Below are 25,005 nucleotides of genomic sequence, written 5' to 3' on the forward strand. Positions count from 1 at the left end.
CAAAGGGACCAGGACGACAGATCTGTGTAAAGGAAAGAATGAATGTGGCCATGTTTCGAGAGATTTTGAGTGAAAATCTCCTTCCATCAGCAAGGGCATTGAAGATGAGACGTGGCTGGGTCTTTCAGCATGACAATGATCCCAAACACAGAGCCAGGGCAACAAAGGAGTGGCTTCGTAAGAAGCATTTCAAGGTCCTGGAGTGGCCTAGCCAGTCTCCAGAACTCAACCCCATATAAAATCTGTGGAGGGAGTTGAAAGTCCGTGTTGCTCAACGACAGCCCCAAAACATCTCTGCTATTCCTAAACACTTCCAGTATGCATATAATGCTGAATTATATTGTTTTGGGTTGATTAAGGCACATATGTAGAATAGGGCTGCATGATAACTATTTTGTCTGTACCTTCGAAACACTTCCAGTTCGTATATAATGCCGAATTAAGTTGTCTTTTGTTTGAGCAAGGCACATGTGTAGATTAGGATTGCATGATAATCACTTTGTCTGTACTTCCTAAACACTTCCAATATGTACACAATGCCGTATTAAGTAGATTTGATTTCAACAATGCACACGTACAGATCAGGGTTGCATGATAATCACTTAGTCTAGAAGAGTCACGCATGTCTCACACTACACATTTCTATACTGGCGCTCATATCTTTTCTTCTTTTTCTGGGTTATTTGTCTCACCTTTTCCACACCGCTGTTTTCAAACACACACTAAGTACACACTTTAAAATTGTAATGTTTTGTGTTGATGCTACTCATGTATTTAATCCTTCTAACAACGTCTTAATGTTGTGTGAATTATGCCAAGAGGTTTACAAAAAATTGCACTCAGTTTTATTAGAATTTGATTTATTACATACTCGTATGGCTTCTAATGAATGTGAATGGTTGTTGACATTCAAGACCGAATATTATAACACACATCCTGAGATCATTACTTTCCTTAAGATACTTATAAATATCCGCATATGACGTATATAAATTTTGTTTCATTTAATGTGAATGGCTTCCGATCGCAGGCAAAGAGAACTAAAATTATGGAATACATCACCAAATTAAAGGCAGACCTCTTCTTTATGCAAGAGTCACATCTAGCCAAATCCGAAGAGAAATATTTTAAACACTCAAATTTTAACTTGATGTATTCAGCCAGCTATAACAGCAGACAAAGAGGAGTATCAATATTAATAAATAAAAGAATCTCGTTCACATTAAATAGTGCAATTGCAGACCCGGAAGGTAGATTCATAATAGTACAAGCCACCATAAGTAATAAACTGTTCACATTAGTGAACATATATGCCCCAAACAACGAGGACACACAGTTCTTCCACAATATCTTTGGTAAACTGAGTGACATGTCAGAGAGCTCAACAATTATTATAGGAGGGGACTTTAACACAACTCTTGATCCAAGTATAGATAGCTCCAATTTTAAACTCACTAAACAGTCACAAACCGCAAGAACCATTAGGAAATATATGGACGATTTCGGCTTAAGTGACGTCTGGAGAGCAAAACATTTAACAAAAAGGGAATATACCTTTCAATCCCTAGCCCATGGTTCATGTTCAAGAATAGATTTTTTTCTAGCGAATAATTCCGCTATTAATAATATTTCGCCAAGAATACATCCAATAATCATCAGTGATCATGCACCAATTTCTTTAGCCCTTAAAATTGACTCCCGCACGACACCCCACGCAACCTGGCGCTGTAATGATTCCTTATTAGATGACCCAGCATTTGATACATTCGTTAAGAAAGAATGGAAAGACTTTATGGAACTTAACGATTCCCCAAACATCTCACCATCATTGCTTTGGGAAACAGGAAAATGCGTAATTCGAGGCAAGATTATCTCATATTGATCATATAAAAAAAAACAAGAACAGAAGTTGGAAAACGAATTAGAAATAAAAATCAAACAACTGACGGAGGAATTCGCCAATAATCCCACAGACAATACCACAAAAGAACTTTTCAGCGCCAAAGAACGGCTCAATAGTATTCTGTCTAAAAAAACTCAGTTTCTGTTACAACAACTACGATATACCAACTTTGAGCATAATAACAAATCCGGGAAATATTTAGCAAACCAACTCGAACGTAACAAAGAAAAAACATTAATTACAACAATACAAGATTCAGCCGGCGTAATAACACAATCACCAGAAAAAATTAACGAAACTTTCTATAGCTACTACAAAAACTTATACTCGGTGACAATTGATCATAATGAAGACATTGACCTATTCGTTAACAATCTTGACATCCCCCAAATAACTTTGGAAAGCCAACAATTGCTAGATACCCCACTTACCCTCGCTGAATTATGGAATGCCGTAAAGGACATGCCAACAGGTCGCGCACCGGGGCCCGACGGGTTCTCGACATCATATTTTAAACACTTTTGGAATATGCTGGCACCACTTTTCTATAGAATGGTCCAAGAAATCAGTGCAAAGGGTCAAATTAGAGACAATATGAACACTGCAGTAATCAAACTACTGCCAAAAGAAGGGAAAGACCTAACCCAACCAGCAAACTATAGACCAATATCCTTAATGAATACAGATATTAAAATTATTGCAAAGGCTTTAGCTACTAGATTAGAACAAACTCTTCCCACTATAATTCATAAAGACCAGACCGGCTTTATTAAAGGACGTAACTCTACAAACAATATAAGACGCGTGTTAAATCTTATTAATATTGCACAGAATTATAAACAGAAAGCAATTATCCTCTCTTTGGACGCAGAAAAAGCATTTGACAAAGTCAACTGGATTTTTCTCTTCAAAGTTTTGGAAAAATTTGGCTTCGGTGAGCCATTTATCCGCTGGATAAAAATATTCTACAACGCCCCAAAAGCCACTGTAAACACAAACGGGGTCATCTCACAAAGTTTCTGTCTTCAAAGAGGAACTCGACAAGGCTGTCCACTCTCACCCCTATTATTTGCTCTATTTATTGAACCATTAGCAATTGCAATAAGACAAAACGCTAATATCAAAGGGATCTGCTCGCACACATCGGAACACAAAATTAACTTATACGCAGACGATATACTTCTATATCTAGAAAAACCAGAATCCTCCCTACATGAGACTTTTGAACTAATAAAGACATTTTCACAAATATCAGATTATGCTATAAATTGGTCAAAATCAATTATAATGCCCTTATCAACAAACTCATGGAATCCTGCAAATCAAAATCACAATATTCCAATAGGGAATATAAAGTATCTTGGAATCAACATTTCACCAAAACTTACAGAATTAATTAAACTAAACCATACACCCCTCCTAGCAAAAATATGTGAAGATTTGACACACTGGAATAATCTACCCATCTCACTTTTGGGCCGGATAGCAACAGTCAAAATGAAAGTATTACCACAAATAAACTATTTGTTCTCAATGATCCCCTTTAAACCCACTCAAAAATGGTTTCAAGACCTAGACTCAGCCGTCACAAAATTCTACTTTAAAAACAAGAAAAACCGAATTAGCCTTGCCAAATTGCAAAGAAATAAACCAGAGGGGGGTCTAGAGGCCCCTAATTTCCAACACTATTATATAGCAAATCAAATACAATATCTTATTAGGTGGTTATATCTTAACACTGAACAACAGTCATGGCTAGAATTAGAGCAAACAGACTGCAACCAAATACAATTGGCAAACCTCCCCTTTATTAGCTCTAGTATTAAGCACCATAGCTGCTTCAAAAACCCAATGATAGCATGTACCTTGAAAGCCTGGTGGAGAGGTATGGAAATTACGCAATCACAACAAGCCCCGTGTAAATTCTCACCAATCTGGCACAACCCAGACTTTGTAGTTAATAAAATTCCTATTTATTTCAGCACATGGGATGATACGGGAATAAACCAGTTACAGCATTTGTTTAAAGATAATACATTCATGTCATATGAAAAAATAGTACAAGATTTCCAGATCAAAGGGGTCAATTTCCTTCAATACAATAAAATCAGGGCAGCCATCAGAAGCAAATTTCCATCACTAACGGGTACGTTAGACCCACCACCTTTCGTAAATAAAATAATAAATATACATCCTCAACAAAAAAAAATACTTTCAAAAGTATATAAAGCCCTCTCATGTAACAACTCTACTTGCCTACCAATCGAAAAATGGAATAACGAACTTTCGGTAACATTAGATAATAACTATTGGTCCAACATCTGTAAAAATGCATTTATAATGACAAAGAATAAGAACCTTCAGCTTATACAGTTCAAAATACTGCACAGATGGCATATTACTCAATCTAAAATGCACAAAATGGGGTTCTCCCAATCCGATAAATGTATAAGCTGCAACGAAGATATTTCAGATACATACTTTCATGCTCTTTGGCAATGTAAACCAATACAAGATTTCTGGGCACAGATAACGAAGAAACTCTCTTTCCTATTGAACTGCAGGATTCCATTGTCTCCAACTCTTTGTCTGCTTGGCGATCTGAATACAGTGAATATCTCTATCCATCAAACCCGTCCACTACTAGCAAGTCTAACGATAGCCAAAAAAACAATATTGTTGAATTGGAAAAACAAACAAAACATTAGCATTAACCAATGGCTAAATCTAATCATTGAATATATAACATTAGAGAAAATATCTGCCAAACAGACAAATAAAATGGACAAATACGAACAACAGTGGGAAACGGTCGCAAGAATGATGAACATAGACTAAGGATTCTCTCTCACCTGCGAAGGAATGCCACAAAAATAATAAAATTGTATACATAAATGGATGTATGCGGGGTGTCCAGGGAAGTTGTATGCATCCTTCTGCAGCTGGAAACTGGACATGTTTAAATCCGAATTGTTTTATACACTCCCAACAGCATGTAATAAATAATTTTTCTTCCTTCACAGTTTAGTCGGTCAATGGGCTTATTTTACAAGGATACTCATGGACAATTTGGTTTCCAGCTGCTGGGGATCATATGCAACTTTTTTTGGAACACCCTATATATTACTTATCAGACTTGGAACAATTAAGGAACTATGCGTAAATAATACACTTCACTGGTCCTTGGCATACATCTAATGGTGTTTGATAAACCTCTTCTTCTATCAGCTTTACAGGTGGAGTTTGTTGGCGTCCTGCCCTGGGCCGTCCCGCCGCCGGTCTTGGCCCCCGGGATTTTCGGCCGGGGCTTGTCCGGTTGCGTCTGGCTGTGCGGGGGGTCCCGTCGGGCGCGCGCTGGTGTCGTGGGCGGGTGGGGGGGCCGTGCGGGTGCCGGTCCGGGGCCGCGGCCCTTCCCCGGTCGGCCGGGTTGGGGTTGGGGTGGGGGCCGGGGGGTGTATGCGGCAGCCATGGTTCCCTCCCAGGTCCGCCCGGCCGGAGCCGCGTCTCCCTGTACCGGGTGCCGGGGAGGTGCCCTCTGGTGCCATACCGCGCGCCCCTCTTGGCCCGGGGGTGGGTTGTGGGGGGTGCGCTTCTCTCCCCTTGGTCTGTTTCCGGCCCTGTCTGCCTCCCTGGGCCGCGGCGGCCGCGGCTGCCCCCCGGCCGGCGGGGTCGTTAGCGGGGCCTCTTGGGGCCCGCGGGGCCTAGGGTGAGGCTTGTTGTCCCTTGCCGGTGGGGTGGACGCCCCCTGGTCGCCGGCGCTTGGTGTGGCGCCTGCTCGGGGTGCGGGGTGGGTGCTCGGTGGGTGGGAGGGGGGTGGGCGGTCGCGGAGGCGCCGTGGGTGTTCTGGGGCGGGGATTGATCGGGGCCCTGACGCTTCTTCCGCCCTGGGGCCGGTGGTTCTGGTGGACGGGGCCACGCCCGCGGGAGCCTGCCTCTTAACTCACGCACTTCTCACTTCGGCACTGTAAATATTTTTCACCCTGGCACTTACATGCTCATACATTTCTCCGGGGAGAGTTGGGACGGGGCTTTACAGTCCCAGCCCGACTCCCCCCTGTTTTTAATGCACCACACACCAAGGTTGTGGGATGGTTGGGACCTGCTGGGGGGGGGGGGGGCCTCACGGCTGCCTCCTCATCACAGGCCCCGCCATCCCTGCACCTTTTTTAAATGCACCACACACATCATACTCCACAGGAGAGCTCTGGCAAAGGGCGGTGGGACGGGCGGCTGGACAGAAACTCCATGCTGCGGTCCCACTGCCCCAAGCCAAGCTCTCCTATTTTAATGCATACATTGCACTACCCTCCCCTCACACCCCCATCACGGTGCTGGGTGATGGCTGCCAGTCGGGAACCTGGCAGCCACAGTAATAGGGTGGTAGGTGGGTCCCACACTTTTTCTATATGGCGTGGCTCCCGGGGTGTGGCCTCCCCTCTGCCTCGGCTGCCGGCCGCGGGAGTGGGTTGGGGGGTCGGGTCTCCGATCTTGCGTCGCCCCATGGCAGTCCCTGGGCGTTCTCCTGCCTCCGCCTTCCCCTCTCTTCTCTGGCTGGGCGTCCGCCCTGCGCTCCGTCGCGGGTCGCTGGCTGGGCGCCGGTGTATCAGCGGGGTGTCGCCTGCACCGGCGGGGGGCCCTGCCTTGCCTGGGGCTTGGTGGGCCGCTGGGGGTCCCGTGGCGTGCCGTGCCGGTTGGGGGGCTGTGGCTCGTGGTCCGGGTGGGCGGGCGGGGGTGGGTGTAGGCGTGGGGTTGGTGATGCGTCCCCTCCTGCCATCCCTGAAGGCCGGTTGATGGGCGCGCGGGTGGCCCGGGGGACCACCCTGGGTCCCGGGGGGGGGTGACGGTGGCTCCTTTGCTGGGCGGTTGGAGGAGGGATGGGCTGCGCATGGATCCCCCCGCCCCCCCGCCCGCCCTCCCTCCCCGGGCTGGCTGGGTGTGGGCCGTGGCCCTGGGTTGGTGCCCGCGCGGTCTCTCCGCCCGTCTGCGTGGCTGTCGCGCGCCCGGTGGGGCTTGCGTGCTGCTGGATGTGGTAGGGCATGCTCGGGTTGGGGGTTCCGGTGCCGGGATTGGCGATGCGGCGGCGTAGGGTTGGTCGCCAACGGGCTTTCACTCATAAGAGATTCACACGATTACTGGGTTCTAGATCACAGAACTGATTTGTGTACACTCTACCCCTTTCAATCACTTAGTTTATAGTCTTATAGACACCCCCACCCCCATTCTCCTCTTTCACTGGCCAATAGGCCCCCACATGGTGTAAACCGGAAATACATCTCGCTGACGATAGCACCAGCATATTAGTAACTAGTTTAGATGTTCAATGTATTTCTTGTTGTTGTTTGTGTATGTGTTTCTTTTCTTTCTTCTCTTGTATTTCTTTTCTTCTGTCCCCCCATAATCCCTTCCTGTTCGCTGCTTTGTCATAATAAAAAGGTATTTTGAATGATCACAATGGGAGTATGTCAGACTCTCAATGTGAAACATTAAAACTGTTCAGAATCCGGGCACTTAGACTTCCATTCTCTGTGTCAAACAGCTGAACAGGACAGGTTTTAAAAAAAAAAAAAAAAAAAAAAAAAAAAAAAAAAAACATCACTGCTCTAGAGGAGATCTGCATGGAGGAATGGGCCAAAATACCAGCAACAGTGTGTGAAAAGCTTGTTAAGAGTTACAGAAAACGTTTGGCCTCCGTTATCGCCAACGAAGGGTGCATAACAAAGTATTGAGATGAACTTTTGGTATTAACCAAGTACTTATTTTTCACCATGATTTGCCAATAAATTCTTTAAAGATTAAACAATATGATTTTTTGTTTTTTTTTTCCACATTCTGTCCCTCATGGTTGAGGTTTACCCATGTTGACAATTACAGGCCCCTCTAATATTTTCAAGCGGGCGAATTTTGACTAAATACTTATTTGCCCCACTATAATACTGTAAGACATGTTTTTATTAACCTTTTTCCTTAAAGTATGCTTTAAAAAAAACTTTATGCATACATACATTTTAAGAAATGGTTTTAAGCACTTTAAATGTAATGATTATGATAGGTTTAAACATGTTACTGTCCCACAAAATTATTTTTAAACAAGAAAAAGAGTAGACGCACAATCCATTTAAAAAGGTTTTTTTAAAAAAAAAAAAAAAAAAAAAAAAAAAAAGCTTCTTTATTAAATGCTTCATTGAGTGTCCACTCAAATCCGTTCCAGCTCCTCACTTACACACAATGAGTTGCCACAGCAACTGATTAGCAAGTTAAATGATGATTGACGCATTCGGCCCTTTGAAGGTCAAGTCTCTGATAAAAACAAAGCTTAACTGTCTGTCAATCATTGTTTACTTTAATAAGCAACTCCAATTCACTCTCTGAAGAACAGAGAGCGGGGAGATGAAGGGAGTGAGTGTGAGACTAAGGGTGAGACTGTGCGATCAGCTCGGGACAGTTCATCTGTATTTTTGGGGGTGGGGGATACGCAATGGGCTGAGGGTGCAAAGTTTGAAGCATGAAGAAGCGAGGGATCACTGTAAATATAAATATATTTATTCATTCATCTTCTGAGTCAGTTATCCTTACGGTTTTGCAGGAGTGCTGGAGCTGTGCTGTCTTGTCAACTCGGTGATAATTAGACCAAGAACATCTTGACAATACACAAACACAGTAGATGAATGAACAAGGATAGAATATAATTCAAACAAGAAAAATATTTCAGACCTATTAAATGCTTCTCACGACACAGTGGTTTGGAATTACAGTAATCATTAGGCCTCATCGTTTTTACCACAGCTGCGGTCTATTTGTTACAAGTGACATTTTTATTGTTTCACTGAGGACAATAGTAATGAGTACTGCAAAACAATCCGTTTATTTGTCCAAAGAGGGTGCTCATTCTCATTCCTTTTTTACCCCCAAACATGAACTAAACGCCTCTCTCCCCGTCCGGCCTTCTGTGGTCAACCAATCCGCAAAGTATGGTTTGTTTGTTTGTTATGCAACATAAGCTGTGATTGGACCAGATGAGGGCGTGGAGGGTAAAAGTGGCACACAAAGTGAAGCAACCCTTCTAATAGAAGACGATAAAGAATCTTCATACCCGCTGTGATACACAAGAATTGTGCCGTTGCCGATTTTTTGTTGTTGTTTGTTTTTGCACAGGTCTTGTCTTTTGCTATCAAGAGAGCATGTGACAAGCCAGATGACTGAACTTTACCATGCAGGGGTAAAGTTTAACTCTGCCTTTATCAGCGTGTGAGATGTGTTTCCACACAGTCTAAAAATTCACACTTCCAGCCTCAAACCCAAGGGCGTAGATTTGCATAGGGACGGTAGGGACATAACACTACCACGTTTAAGGATGCTCAAATTGTCCCTACCAACTTTTAAGCAACTTATATTCATCAATTATTAGGTCATTTAGATTGTCTTCCCATACGTTGTAAGGATTGAATTGACCCTACCATTATTAAGTGAATTATTTTCATAATGTTCAGACTTACATTTACCCTTTTCACTTGCTGAATGTGCGGGTCCATTTTTTCCCCTCAAACGCAGCTTTGATTGGCTGATGACTTGACCGCCCCCACCACCGCACACTCATGCACACTCACACAGCCCCGACAGAAGTGCATGTCGACGATATGCCGCCTCCTCCGCACAAGAGGGATATTACAAGTTTTTTTCTCGGCCAGTAGCAGCAGCAGCAGCAGCCACTGTAAGTAATGTTTAAAAAAAAAATGTCAGTGTTGTGAACGTGGGGAACACACCACTAATTTTGTTACTGAAAGTCGGACCTGCATCAGACTTAGCACAACAATAAACTGTGTGAAAACTCGAGTAGAAGGCTGCTTAGAGAGAAGTGTCCTCCTGTATGTGTTTTATACTGTTAATGTTAATTAAACTATGAGAAATGTAGTGAACTCTGCTGGAAACTTTAGAACCAGAAAAATATCTAAATTATGGTCAAATATTTCAATTTATTTTAATTTTGCAAATTGCAAATTTGCTAATATAATCCAGACATTTATTCTGAAGGTTTTGAAAATGTTTCTTTTGTAGTTTTTTAGAACAAAGGTTTGAATCGAACGGTGTAACACCTGAACCAATACACATAAAAAGTTAGTGTAAGGCAAGCCTTTAGCCTATCAATTAATTAGCTTCATATTTGTGAGAAATGTAGCATTGACCCCTGTTCCCCCAATCTGTTTGGTCCGATTAATGTCCCATCCCCAGCGAAAAGTGTACATGCAGGTTATGCTGTTATATAATCCCTACCATTGTTGAGACCAAACCTACGCCCTTGCGCAAACCCCAGATTTTCAGTTTTTTTTTCTGGTTTCTGAGTAACCCAATTTCAACCCTAACTCCTCCTACTTCAGTGGCTCGGTCAACCAGTGATCCGGCCCACCCTCACATCAATTTGACCCTTTGGTTCCTTTCTACAAGCCAGTCAAAGTTAGTGAAACTACCAGCCAGTGTAGCTACAAATTATAATAAGAAAAATGTAGACTGTTTAATTTTGTAGCAACAAAATTGGGACATAAAACGGGAAATAAATAAAACATTCTATGTGTCAAGCTAATATAAGATTTTAGGTAGTAGTAGGTCATATTCTTGAGTTTCCGTAAGTAACTTATTTTGACAATTCCAAACTCATCCTGTTCATATTTGAGTATTCGTAACTCACAACATGAGTTGAGTTGAATTAACTTGAATGATTTAAAGGCAAGTCTTAAGCGACTCAGAAAACTGAACCTGAAATGTAAAGTTGTTTGAATTTGAAATGTAAAGTTTTGTGTGTGTGAACTTGAACTGACTCTAGATGCTTTCATAAGAATGGGCTTAGACAGCTAGGCTGATTAGCTCATTTATGTGCCGAGTTGGATCGAGTAGCCAAAGGTTTTGCTCAATTAAGAGTAAGGTTACATCAAAATAATATTACTCAAGTAAAGTTGGTCAACCAAAAAATACAAATCAAAAATTTTAGGTGAAAAGAAATCCTCAAGTCATGAGTACCATTGTGAGTAGAGTAATTGCATACAGTGTGATATATTTTTTTTCTCAGCACAAGACCATCCATATGAACGGTTACTATTATTCATTTATTCATTCATTTTTCAAGCTGCTTATCCTCTATATGGTACTATAATCTATTATATCACCACATTAGGCCAAAAAATACACATAAATCATCGAATTGTTAATATAAAAATCTACAGAAATGAAACATCACGTGTCCAAAGAGCATGAGTGCCCTTTTAGGAGCAAAGACCTTTCCCACCATGCAAATAAAATGATCATACCTCCAGTTTTCAACGGTGTATCGGTGCCAAAAAAGAACTGGGAGAGAGTCTGGAATCCACGCTTTCGAGTAATGTTGACTGTATGTCGATTACTTTAATTTTTACGGTGCTTTAAAGACGCCACCTGATTGAACAGGCCGGCATAATCATAGGACTTGCAACTGCAAGCTTGTGTGTGGCCACGTGACTGTATTGTTACATCTGATTGGTATAATGGAATCGTAATTATTGCGGCGACGTCTCGTTACTGAAACTGGTCGTGCCACTGTTGGCATATCTAGCAAAATTAAAGTCACATCTAATAAAAGGGAAAATGTAATGTCTCTAGTGTGGAGTAGCGTTTCTTCTTCACAAATCTACTCAAGTAAAAAGTATGGCGTAGTAAAACTACTCTTAGATGTACATTTTTCTCAAAAAGTTGTGTAAATCTAACTTGTTACTATGTTGTTACTATGTGTTGAGATCTCAGAGAGGTAATCTGTGTTTAAATCCCGTTAGATTCATTTATTATACTGTAAATAGGTACTTAAACTCAAGTCCAGGTTACACAAATTTTGAGTTTAGACTACTACTCAATTGGGATTGTTCTCTGTGTATTGTAAAGAAAAACATTTTGGTTCAGAGTTATTAGGATTACTGGAAATGCGATGAATCAATTCCATCTTAAAACAAAAGTTATTTTTGAAAAGGAATAATACCAGTATAATATCTGCATTTATGAAAACATAATAATAGCATATTTGTTGGAAGAATATAAATTATTTTTAAAAATTTGCATAAAAATAAATTCATTGCAGTTTTTTTCTGGAAGCAACCTGGCCACCAGGTGGCAATATGGCAATATAATACAGTCAAATTGACACAAATGAAGAAGAGTTTTACCACTACAGTTAGTATATTAGTGAACTGCAGCAATATTATGTTTGGCAATTTTCCTAACCTTTTTTGGGGGAGTTATTTTCTTCATGTGACCGTCTTGATCTGTGGAGCAACATTGGTCGAGCCCTATGAACTCAGCCTAGCAACAAGTGACTATACAAATATAATGTAACCATCTACATTTGTTTAGGGAGAAAAAAAACTATTCAAAAATAAATAAATGATAACAATAAAATACCAATCAAAATAGATAGCAAAAATATATTAATGTATAAAGAATTTAAATAAACAATACGAATAAAAATTCACATTTGTATTAAATCTCAATTGATTTTTGTTGTCAGTATGCTTTATTGAAGTGAAATGCACGGATGAAAAAACAAAAACCAAAGAAAAACAAAATCATAGATAAAATGTCAACTACTACAATAGATTGTAGTACCAATACAACCAGGTCATTTGCATGATCGAATAAACACCAATGATGAAATTCTCCTGTGAACTATCAAGTGGAGGCATTTTGCCTGCACTTTGACTCTGTTGATAATCTCTGGATTTTCTCCCTTAAACTGGATCGACCCAGAACTGACAGCTCTCCACTGAAGGTCAATAAACCATATCTGGAACGGGCGCGTGCGCGTGCAAATGCATTTAAGGACAGGATGGTGTTATAGTTTAACCTGAAAAATGAATGATTTACCGCAAGAGCGTTAAAGTCTCGTTGAGTCTGACCTCACTTTACTTTTTAACCATTTTAAAAACATCTGTAAGCGCACTAGTTAGCAGGGTGCTAACATATGGCAATTTGGCACAGGTGCCAGATTCTTTGCAAACTATTCCTGATGTCAGCTCGCCTAACTCCTGTGGACTGATTGCAAAATAAGAACAGTCCTTTACCATTTTTAATTATTGCAGAAAAAAATGCATCTTAAAAAAAGCAGTTGTAGCTAATGTTTAAAAGAAAACTTATTGGTGTAATAATGATTTAACGGAAGGTTCTCTTTGAAGTGCCTCCAATGGTTGGCCATGCTGTGTGGCAATAAGAAATTGGCATGAATACAAAATCCTCCCATTAATCTTCAAGGGTATAAAAAGTGGAAAAGGATAGACCTTCAGTGGGATTTGAGACAAGATTTCAGGGTTTTCTATTGTTGCAACTGAAGAGAAACATGGCACCAGTGAAGAAGGTCAGCACAGGTTTTGTATTACGATTCTTTTTTTTTTTTTTTTTTTAACTACTAAATGGCAGTATGCACAACTGAAAGCTCTTGCTAGGAAGAGCCAAATATAATGACTGTGTGAAGAATTCATCCATTGTTGGTTTAGGAGTGCACCGCAACACTGTAAGAGTTGTGTCTTACATTTTGACCCCCTGTCTTAAAGCTAAATACCGTTCAAGATCAACTTTAAACAATAATGAAAGTCAGAACTAAAATTAACACAGAGCTTTGTTCCACTTCCTGTATCGCATCTGTTTTGATTGTGTAAGTGTATCTTTCCTGATGTGTTACTTGAGTTTGTTGACATCTTGTAGTGTATGTGAGTCGTGAGCTGACTGCACTGTTGCAACATGCAGGTATCTGAGCGGAAAAGTGCCATTTTATCATTGCACCTTTGGAACCTTTTTCCTCTGTGATAAAAGCCCTCATAAACGTTGAACTCTTCATTTCAGACAAAATCTTCATCACTAAGCAACCTCGAAGATCCATTGAATGAGAGATTAAACATTTTTTTAAATGATTGGAAGGGCTAGCAGTGAATGATCCATTTTCAGTGCTATCAGTAGCAATAGCCGTCCAATCCAAGAGGGCACTCAGTAAATGAGTTAAACAAACTAAAACACGATCAGCAACCACAGGTAATATAAGTTTGTTCAAAACAAGGTATCCTCTTCCCACATTTTGAACTCCAAAAAGCACCTATTCACAGCAAGACTGAGCCCACCACCTCTTGCACCTTATAAAGCATTTTTTATGGAACCAAAGCAAGATTAGTTTTGTTGGTTGTAAACACTTATGAATTTGAGTTACAATATGTCCACCTAAAATCCTAAATTAGCTCTATTAGGATGTTTTATGTTTTTTTTACAGTGTTTATCTCCTCCATCCTCAGCAGATGAAATCCATAATGCGCTTGTAACACTACCTTTAGTTAGATATCATATTGTAAATGTTAAATGAGTTTTTTTTTATTTTTTTTTTTTTTTTTTTTTTTATCACCATTACCTAGGGTAACCATATTTTGAGTTCCAAAAAAGAGGACACTCGAAGTTCACTCAAAGGTGCCTATAGCACTTTAATATTTTTTAAATGTGCCTCCTCCATCTGGATAGAAAAATTCAGTTTTATAAAAATAAATAAATAAATAATTTTTTAAAATATTTTTTAAATTGCTGCCATATAGTATATATTACAAATGTAATATATGGAAATGTTTTTTACTCAAAAGGTTAAAGGTTACTCAAAAGGTTTTATTCTTCCTAAAAACTAATCAAACAATAAAAAAATAATAATATAATGCAAACCCATTGAAATGTATGTACCGTAATTTTCGGACTACAAGCTGCTACTTCTTTCCTTCATTTTGAATCCTGCGGCTTAAAGTCCAGTGCGGCTTATTTGTTGATTTATTTGCGTTAATAGGCAACACATCCTTCCTAGCATGCATTGCAGCACTACAGATGTAAATAACAATCAAAATTCATGTTCTGTGCTAATTATTTACTCTGTTACTGTTCCAGTTTCATTAATTGCTTGTTATGGTATTTGGTAACACTTTATTTGACAGCTGCGTCATAAGACTGTCATAAGACCGTCATAATTATGACATGACACTATCATGGGCATTACTGAATGCTTACGACAGATGTCATAAAGTGTCATCCGGCAAATGAAGTTACTAAGTCCATTTATGTCCAGCTCGGCTCTTTTACATCCATTCAAAAGTGAGATAATTTACCGGATGACACTAAATGGCATCTGTTATAAGCATCCATTAATGCTCATGACAGTGATGATTGTCAAATGACAGTCTTAAGGTGCCACTGTCAAATAAATTGTTAACTAAATAAATAATCAGCACAGAACCTGAATTTCAATTGTTATTTACATCTGTAGCACTGCAATGCATGCTAGGAGGCTTGTTGGACAACAACAGTGTTGACAGCAGGTGGCAGCAGAGGTTGACTGACTCGCCCAAGGGAGCAGTGATGGCCAAATGAAGCTTCTTGAAGCAATGAAGCTTTGAAGCCATTTGGTTCAAAGCTTCATGGTGGTTCATTTGGTCTTATGACAGTTGTATGATGCCGCTGTCAAATTAAGTGTTACCGGTTAATATCTTTGGTGTAAACATCCTATAATACAGTGAGGACAGTGCGGCTTATAGTCCAGTGCGGCTTATCAATGACCAAATGAAGTTTTCGTGTCATATTTTGTGGGTGGCAACTTATAGTCAGGTGCGCCTTATAGTGCAAAAATTATGATATGTACAATCCCTAGCAAAAAAGTATGGAATCACCAGTCTCGGACGAGCACTCACTCAGACATTTTATTATGTAGAACAAACTCAGATAAAAAGCTTGAAAAATTCTGAATTAGTTCAAAAGTGCAACTCTTTAGCATTCAGAAACACTAAAAGAAATGAATAAATAACATTGTGGTGGTTATTAAATGTTACTTTTATAGAGCAAGTGCGTGGAATCACTCCATTCCAAAGAAAAATTATGAAATCACTCCATTTTGCGTTGAAAATACAAGCACACCCGGTCAATTTCCTTTCCTTAATTGGGCCCCTGCCTCAGATTAGATCTGCTTGTTAGTCATCAGTTAAAAACAGTGCAGTTATCACACCTTGGAGGGCTGCTGGACCAAGTGGATTCACAAGAATCATGGCTCCAACAGGAAAGATCTCTCCTGAGACCAAGGAGAGGATTATCAAACTTCTTGAAGAAGGTAACGCTACAGGTGTGGTTGCCAAAGATGTAGGCTGTTCACAGTCAGCTGTATCAAAAATCTGGACCAAGTACAAACAGCATGGCAAGGTTGTTAAAGTTAAGCGTACTGTTGGACATCCAAACGTCATGACAAACAACTAAAGGCCATATGTCTTGAAAACAGAAGATGTACAACAAGACAAATGAAGAACAAATGGGAGGAAGTTGGAGTCAAGGTATGTGACAGGACTGTGCAAAATCGCCTAAAGGAAATGGGATTTTCATACAGGAAAGCTAAAAGGAAACCATCACTGACACTTAAACAGAAAAGAACAAGACTGCAATGGGCTAAGGAGAGGCAATCATGGACTGTGAATGACTGGATGAAGGTTATTTTCAGTGATGAATCAAGGAACTGCATTGGACAAGGTGATGATTCTGGAACTTTTGTTTGGTGCTGTTCCAGTGAGATTTACAAAGATGACTGCCAGAAGAAAACATCAAAATTCCCTCAGTCCTTGATGATATGGGGCTGCATGTCAGGCAAACACACTGAGGAGATGCCTGTGGTTAAATCCTCAATAAATGTACAGGTTTACATTGACATTTTAGACAGCTTTCTTATCCCTTCAATTAATAATATGTTTGGGGATAATGAAATTATTTTCCAAGATGACAATGCATCATGCCACAGAGCTAAAACTATTAAAGCATTCCTTGGAGAAAGACTCATCCAAATAGCCCAGATCTCAACCCTATTGAAGCGTATAAAACACATGGACGTGTCGGCTGGATTTTCTGTGGAGACTTTTTATTAACAAAACACAACCAGCATGGGACACTGCCACTCAACACAGCATTCCTGCGCAACTTCAACTAACACCTGTCTTTCTCTCTCTTTTGCTCTGCACAAATTCTTTTTCTGCGCTATATTTGTAATGCCAGTCATATTGAAATAGGATAGACGCCCCTTGAGGATGCCGGTAACAAAGCATAAACGTCTCTCAGAACTACTCCTTCTCCCCCTACTAGTAGGAGCTACGTCAACGCAGGCAGGCTCTGCCCCTCAGCAACTGGAGGGATTCTCTTCAAAGTGGTCACGTGAAAAATCATGAAAACCGGACATTTCCATGAATTTATAAAAAACGGCCGGACGATATGGACAGGACTTGAAAAGCGGACATGTCCGGGCAAAAGAGGACCTTTCGTCACCCTACCATAACCCTGGTTCTTTCTGCTGTGTGTCACTTTAACCTGGCATGCCAGATTGATTGCTCCATATATCTGCTATGAATATATTCACCTATCAATATGGGAAAGATCAAATCGAGACCTGCTTCATGGGAGGAACCATTGAAAAAAAAAAATACTGTACGACTGCTGATCGTTTCCCTTCAAAAAAAATTTTTTGTGACATTCTTTGATCCTCTTTTAATGAGGAAGTGAAGTGTATTTCAGATATACTTGGGAAATTGACCTATCTACAAAAAAAGTTTCACATTCCGCCGTAGTATTCAAGTAGATAGTCGCTTCCTGGTGACATCTGCAGCTCCCGCGACTTTCCCCTGATTGGCTCGATATTAAGCCACAGTATGACATATTTGTTCCCAGAAGTGCAAAAACATCATTCTCTATTCCTGTTCTTTTAATGAGGAAATTAAGTGTATTCCGAAAAAACCAGAAACTGAACTATCTATAACTTCAAGAACCGCTTTGTGCACTGACACTAGCCTCTTACAGCCTGATTAGTTACAAGAACGTAGTGCTAGTTATAAAATCGAAATAATTCATAGCAAACATGGCGTTTTCATTTAAACATGCTGTACAAAACACGAAGAAAAACCACAGCGCAATTTTTTTGCATGTTGTTGATCTTGAATGCACTAACATTAGAGATGGAGTTTATTCAGAGAGTCCCCAGAAAACTATGCCTGGTATCAAGACCTGAAAACGTTCTTGGAGCTACGCAGTTCCTTTTTGGTGGAAACACAAAAATTTCACAGTTCTAGCAACAAAACCGTTCTCTGAACTGCTATGGGATGGAAGGGGCAGAAATGCGGAAGGGGCTAAAGTATTCAAGCAGATAGTTGCTTCCTGGTCATGTCTGCAGCTTCCACCTCTTTCTACTGATTGGCTGAAACATCAGATGACTGGAGAATTGGTTGGACAATTGAAGTTTGCAAGACGGTACTGCATAATGAATTGATGAATCAGGAAGCACGGTCTTGATTGCAAGGCTAACTTTAAACCCTCCTCTGTCCAGCTTCAATTTCTTAAAAAAAGAAAATTTTATAAACAACCAGAAAGAGGGTATATCAAACTCCCTTTGAGCACATTAAAACTGTTTCAGTATTAAAGGACTTTAAAAGATTTAAAGCTTCGCCATAACATATACCACCATTACTGTTGCATTGTTAAATTCTGTCTCTCAGTACACAGTAACCACAGAATTTAGTCTTTGTACCCAACTGGGTCCATATTTATTTAATACTTCGAAGGTGTCTTCAACCATTACAGGTTTGTCATTCAAATTTGTCCTCCCTAACTGTTGTTTCCTACGGAACATCCAAATAAACAATCGCTCCTACAGGTGTTAGCAAGCACTTGTCCTTTTTCGAGAGAATCCAGCCAAATATTTTTGTCCTCATCAGTTGGAGCTTATTCTAGCTGACATGTTTAATTATATCTCAGAACCGTTGCCTTTACGCAGGGTATCATTGAACGTCTGAACTCGGGCGATGTGGTGATCGGCGATGGGGGATTTGTGATGGCCTTAGAGAAGCGAGGTTATGTCAAGGCCGGGCCGTGGACTCCCGAGGCGGCTGTTACCCATCCGGAGGCCGGTAAGACTTGCAAATGCGCACACAGACGCAACAAAGCTCCGTGTAACGATGATGAATGATGATTTCAGTCAGGCAACTCCACAGGGAGTTCCTGAGAGCAGGATCCAATGTTATGCAGACCTTCACCTTCTACTCCAGTGACGACAAACTGGAGAACCGGGGTCAGAACCTACAGTTGTCGGTAGGCATCCCATCGAGAGTCGACCCAGGTTTCGTCACAAGACATTCCTTAGTCACGTGCCGTCGGTTGTCCAACAGGGGGCCCAAATCAACGAGGCCGCGTGCGATCTGGCTCGTGAGGTGGCCGGCGAAGGTGACGCCTTGGTGGCGGGAGGCGTGTCTCAAACGCCGGCCTACATGAGCTGTGAGAGTGAGGCCCACGTGAAGACCATATTCAAGAAACAACTGGAAGTTTTCACCAAGAAAAACGTGGACTTCTTGATTGTTGAGGTAAATATCGATTGAGAAAGTGACAACGAGAGAGGACTGAACCATTAGCATTAAAAAGGCGTAGTGTTTAGATGCATTGAATACTAGTCTAAATCAGGGTTATGTTTCAACTTTGAAATATAGGGGGCATACCACTCAGGAGGTTGTGTCCGCATGTTATTTGACAGAAGCTATAAGACTGTCAAATAGAATATGATTCGTTTGGTTTGGAAGCACTTCTCCATGAAGCTCTCTCTCTATCACAAATATGGAAAATTCTTGCATTTTAATGGTCATTTTGGCTACGTTTCATGTAAACAGCATTAAAAATTGCCAGTTATGCAGGTGCCCAGTAGTCTTTTTATGGAGCTCAAAATCCCTGGCCGTACCCCTGAGTATACGTGAATTGTATTTACGTATTACCTTTTATGAAATACTGACTCATTCACTGCCGATGGCAATGACGCAATCCCTTTTGACTGGGAGGGGTGCCGCCAGACCTCCTGGTCAAATGGATTCTATCACCTTTAATGGTAGGCTACTGAAAAAAATAAACAAATGAAGAATGTTGATGAGTGCAATGGACAGAATATTTCATGAAGCTGAAGATGAAATGAACAACCATTCAACTTAGCTTCATCTTGCTGAATGGTTGTCTATTCTTTGACGCGAATGAAACATTCTATCCAGTGTGCAAATGACAAAAAACAGTATTTATATGACGCCTTAAAATAGATAGATCTACAGTGCCTTGCAAAAGTATTCGACCCCCTTGAATTTTGCAACCTTTCGCCACAATTCAGGCTTCAGACATAAAGATATGAAATTTAATTTTTTTGTCAAGAATCAACAACAAGTGGGACACAATCATGAAGTGGAACAACATTTATTGGATAATTTAAACTTTTTTAACAAATAAAAAACTGAAAAGTGGGGCGTGCAATATTATTCGGCCCCTTTACTTTCAGTGCAGCAAACTCACTCCAGAAGTTCAGTGAGGATCTCTGAATGATCCAATGTTGTCCTAAATGACCGATGATGATAAATAGAATCCACCTGTGTGTAATCAAGTCTCCGTATAAATGCACCTGCTCTGTGATAGTCTCAGGGTTCTGTTTAAAGTGCAGAGAGCATTATGAAAACCAAGGAACACACCAGGCAGGTCCGAGATACTGTTGTGGAGAAGTTTAAAGCCGGATTTGGATACAAAAAGATTTCCCAAGCTTTAAACATCTCAAGGAGCACTGTGCAAGCCATCATATTGAAATGGAAGGAGCATCAGACCACTGCAAATCTACCAAGACCTGGCCGTCCTTCCAAACTTTCTTCTCAAACAAGGAGAAAACTGATCAGAGATGCAGCCAAGAGGCCCATGATCACTCTGGATGAACTGCAGAGATCTACAGCTGAGGTGGGAGAGTCTGTCCATAGGACAACAATCAGTCGTACACTGCACAAATCTGGCCTTTATGGAAGAGTGGCAAGAAGAAAGCCATTTCTCAAAGATATCCATAAAAAGTCTCATTTAAAGTTTGCCACAAGCCACCTGGGAGACACACCAAACATGTGGAAGAAGGTGCTCTGGTCAGATGAAACCAAAATTGAACTTTTTGGCCACAATGCAAAACGATATGTTTGGCGTAAAAGCAACACAGCTCATCACCCTGAACACACCATCCCCACTGTCAAACATGGTGGTGGCAGCATCATGGTTTGGGCCTGCTTTTCTTCAGCAGGGACAGGGAAGATGGTCAAAATTGACGGGAAGATGGATGCAGCCAAATACAGCAACATTCTGGAAGAAAACCTGTTGGTATCTGCACAAGACCTGAGACTGGGACGGAGATTTATCTTCCAACAGGACAATGATCCAAAACATAAAGCCAAATCTACAATGGAATGGTTAAAAAATAAACGTATCCAGGTGTTAGAATGGCCAAGTCAAAGTCAAGACCTGAATCCAATCGAGAATCTGTGGAAAGAGCTGAAGACTGCTGTTCACAAACACTCTCCATCCAACCTCACTGAGCTCGAGCTGTTTTGCAAGGAAGAATGGGCAAGAATGTCAGTCTCTCGATGTGCAAAACTGATAGAAACATACCCCAAGCGACTTGCAGCTGTAATTGGAGCAAAAGGTGGCGCTACAAAGTATTAACGCAAGGGGGCCGAATAATATTGCACGCCCCACTTTTCAGTTTTTTATTTGTTAAAAAAGTTTAAATTATCCAATAAATTTTGTTCCACTTCACGACTGTGTCCCACTTGTTGTTGATTCTTGACAAAAAATTAAAATTTTATATCTTTATGTTTGAAGCCTGAAATGTGGCGAAAGGTTGCAAGGTTCAAGGGGGCCGAATACTTTTGCAAGGCACTGTATATAGCTACCTAACTATATCAATAGATGCCAGTGCACCGCATGGCCTAGTGTGCAGTCAGCCAATATTGATTAGTGCAACCATAAAGGCCTTTGCATACTAGCGGGTAGCGGTAGCTCAGTGTGAAAGGGTCCAGCCCGCCTGTGGGACTGTGCAATAACGGAGGCCCAGTAGTGCAGACGTAGCCGCATCCGGGTTTGTCAGTCCCATTCACAAATGCATTGATTTTTCATTATTCCACAAGAAAGCCAAGACTTTTCTCATTTCAAGGAGGAAGAAGATAGAAGCCTTGAAAAGGGCTTTACCACAGTTTTGAAAAAAAAAACAAAAAAACATTTCCAGTAAAAATCTGGAAGCTTTGTTTGGCAGAATATAATGACTCAAAGTATGAGAAAACCGTAAAATCTAGGGAACTGAAAATCATTGTAGTAAAAAATGTTTTGCTTTATATTGTTATTGATATGTAAACACACTAAAAAAAATAAAACATGGTATTTATACAAGAACCTTCAAGTCGTTACACAACTGCTTTAAGTAACCATTGTTATGTGGATAAATGAAAATGCTTAAATGATTTAAGTAAGATTTAATAAACTACTTGAACAAGTTAATTCTTATTGACACCTTTCACATACAAAATATGTAACCACCTTTTGTTTTCTTACAACAGGTTTAAATATTCATTGTGATGTTGTTAATATTCTGGATGAGTTAGGGTCCCTAGCGCAGAACATGGGCCCAACTGACAATTGAACCCTACTGTTACGCTCTAGAGGTAACAGATGGACATTGTTTCCCTTCAGTAAGCACAGAAGTCAGGCTTACTATCATGTGTCTTTTCAACCGAACACACTCCAGCTATTTACAGACAACACTAATTACAGTCATGGTGTCTCTTCACCCGCAAGTCTTTGCGCCTGCTTTGTTTTCTAAACGTGCACTTAAACTGGGTGTGGCTGATTAACTCTGTTAGTACATTTAACTCTGCCAGGGGTGTCTGTGTTCAACTCACTTAATTGACACCGCGCCAAGAAGAATCTTAACACTGCCGTTGTTAATACAACACACAAATCAACACCGATCAACTCAAAAATATATTACACCAGAAAAGTAACTCTACAGATTTTGCTGTAAACAGCAACCTCGGAGGGACAAAAGTCATATAATTTGTGCATATACATACATATACATTATATTAAAGCTGAATGATGATTCCTCCATTGTGTGCAGTACTTTGAACATGTCGAAGAGGCCGTGTGGGCGGTGGAGGTGCTGAAAACCAGCGGAAAGCCGGTGGCTGCCACACTGTGCATGGGACCTGAGGGCGACATGAACGGAGTCTCACCCGGGGAGTGCGCTGTCAGGCTGGTCAAGGCCGGTAAGTTTTGTTTCTGCAGTGTACCACATTTCAACTAGGCGTGGCCGGCAGTGAATGGATTGTATTTCGCCGTTAATGGCAGCCAATGTGATAATATGGGTCTCCTTGCGCAGGTGCCCAGATTGTGGGTGTCAACTGCCACTTTGACCCAATGACCTGTGTGAAGGCTGTCAAACTGATGAAGGAGGGCGTAGAGAAGGCTGGACTAAAGGCCCACTACATGGTGCAGCCACTGGCCTACCACACCCCCGACTGCAACCACAAGGGCTTCATTGACCTGCCTGAATTCCCATTTGGTAATAATTTATAATTTACACTCTTGCATGGAACCTTTAGTAATTCTCAGATGCTTTAAGCTATGGAGCCCAGGGCCCTGACCCGCTGGGACGTGCACAGGTATGCCAGGGAGGCCTACGATGCCGGGATCCGCTTTATCGGTGGCTGCTGCGGATTTGAGCCATACCACATAAGGGCCGTGGCAGAGGAACTGGCACAAGAGAGAGGGATGTTGCCCCCCGCTTCGGAGAAACACGGCATGTGGGGCGCCGCTCTAGAGATGCATACAAAACCCTGGGTCAGAGCCAGGTAAAGCATTCTTATTAACCAATATTCTTCTATGAATCAATGTGCAGGGGCATTGTTTGGGAATGGCACTAGCCAAAACTTTCAGAAACAAAAAGCATCTTTTTTAAGATCCTCTACTCTTTCAGATTGGATGAAAACATACATTTCAGTACTTACAAGAAAACCCCAAAAAACTGTTGAAATAAGTAATCGCTTATTCAGTCATGAACATAAAAATACTTTTTTAAAAAAATGTTTTCATTTCACGCTGCGGCTGGCACATCTTGATGACATTGCCATGTTCAAAGTCTCAAACCACAATGACGCGTTCCATTTTGACCACACTCTTGAGTGCGCTCTACGTGTATTCTCTTCCCTTAAATCAGTGGTGTTCAAAGTATTACACATATGGCCGCAGTGGGTGGTGGATTTTATTCCAACAAAACAAGACGACACCTTTTCACCAATCTGGTGTCTTACAAGCGCAGTCAGATGACTGCAGTCAAGTGCTGCTTGTTTCTGCAGAAACTTCATTGATTAAACTGTCTGTGCTCGAATGGTAGGAACAAAAACCTGGACCCACATCGGCCCTTAAAGATAGGTTTGAACTTCCCTGCCTTAAACGCACCCTTAGCTTGTTAGCTCCATTGGCTCTGTTTGTGCAAAAACTGGTTCATTCCAGGTGTGCGCCAAGTTGTTGTTAATAGAAGACTCTTGCTGCCGCTACGGAAGAGAACTGTGAGTCTAACTATGGACAATTAGACATTTTAAAGGATATCCAGATTTTGCCATGCTACACTACGGCCGACAAAGCTTTCCAGAAACTTTGCCATCCTTCATCAAAAACTCTGGAAATTCTAAAGATGAATAGGACTCCATGGATGGACATCCACTGGTTGCTACGTCATGAGGACGCGATATCATGCTCATTAGCCGTTTTCAAACGACTTTATTGCACAGGATGTTTCCTTCCGATGCTTGATCCCACTACAGAAGAACAGTTAACAGTTTTGACTTTGTTTTAATAATGACGGTGTGATGTTCCTACACTCTCAATAGAATGTCATTTCCATATATTCCAGGCAGATTGTCACATTGTGTGAATCTTGTATTATTGTTTCATTTTAGGGCTCACCCTGACTACTGGAAAAATCTCTTACCTGCAACTGGTCGCCCCAAATGTCCATCCATGTCTACTCCAGACTGCTGGGGGATGTCGAGAGGTCACGCTGAGCTCATGCAGCACAAGGAGGCAACCAGCACCCAGGAAATGAAACGTGTGTTGGAACTGCGAGACCAAGTGGGGAAAACAAAGTGAACAAACTTTGACGGACATCAAGCATTTTGGGGGGGAGGGCTTTAAAAACACAGGAAACATTTTGTAAACCTCCCAACAATAAACTCTAA

General features: G+C 41.1%; 1 protein-coding gene across 5 annotated transcripts in view; it reads left to right on the plus strand.

Annotated features, from left to right (window-relative positions):
* Nucleotides 1-25,005, plus strand: part of LOC130912894 (betaine--homocysteine S-methyltransferase 1-like) — a 61,939-nt gene extending 36,934 nt beyond the window's left edge. The window contains exons 1-8 of one of the 5 annotated variants that reach the window (XM_057831014.1): nucleotides 9,485-9,611; nucleotides 18,720-18,852; nucleotides 18,921-19,033; nucleotides 19,111-19,302; nucleotides 22,887-23,034; nucleotides 23,148-23,330; nucleotides 23,391-23,619; nucleotides 24,727-25,005. In XM_057831014.1, the coding sequence (XP_057686997.1) occupies nucleotides 18,777-18,852; nucleotides 18,921-19,033; nucleotides 19,111-19,302; nucleotides 22,887-23,034; nucleotides 23,148-23,330; nucleotides 23,391-23,619; nucleotides 24,727-24,916 (1,131 nt within the window). In that variant the 5' untranslated portion in view covers nucleotides 9,485-9,611; nucleotides 18,720-18,776 and the 3' untranslated portion in view covers nucleotides 24,917-25,005. Of the gene's footprint in view, nucleotides 1-9,484; nucleotides 9,612-13,157; nucleotides 13,276-18,719; nucleotides 18,853-18,920; nucleotides 19,034-19,110; nucleotides 19,303-22,886; nucleotides 23,035-23,147; nucleotides 23,331-23,390; nucleotides 23,620-24,726 lie in introns of those variants that run through there. The other 4 variants (XM_057831013.1, XM_057831015.1, XM_057831016.1 and 1 more) reach the window with 4 other exon arrangements.

Source organism: Corythoichthys intestinalis, chromosome 3 (assembly GCF_030265065.1).
Source record: "Corythoichthys intestinalis isolate RoL2023-P3 chromosome 3, ASM3026506v1, whole genome shotgun sequence".
In the NCBI taxonomy this organism is placed as follows: Eukaryota; Metazoa; Chordata; class Actinopteri; order Syngnathiformes; family Syngnathidae; genus Corythoichthys; species Corythoichthys intestinalis.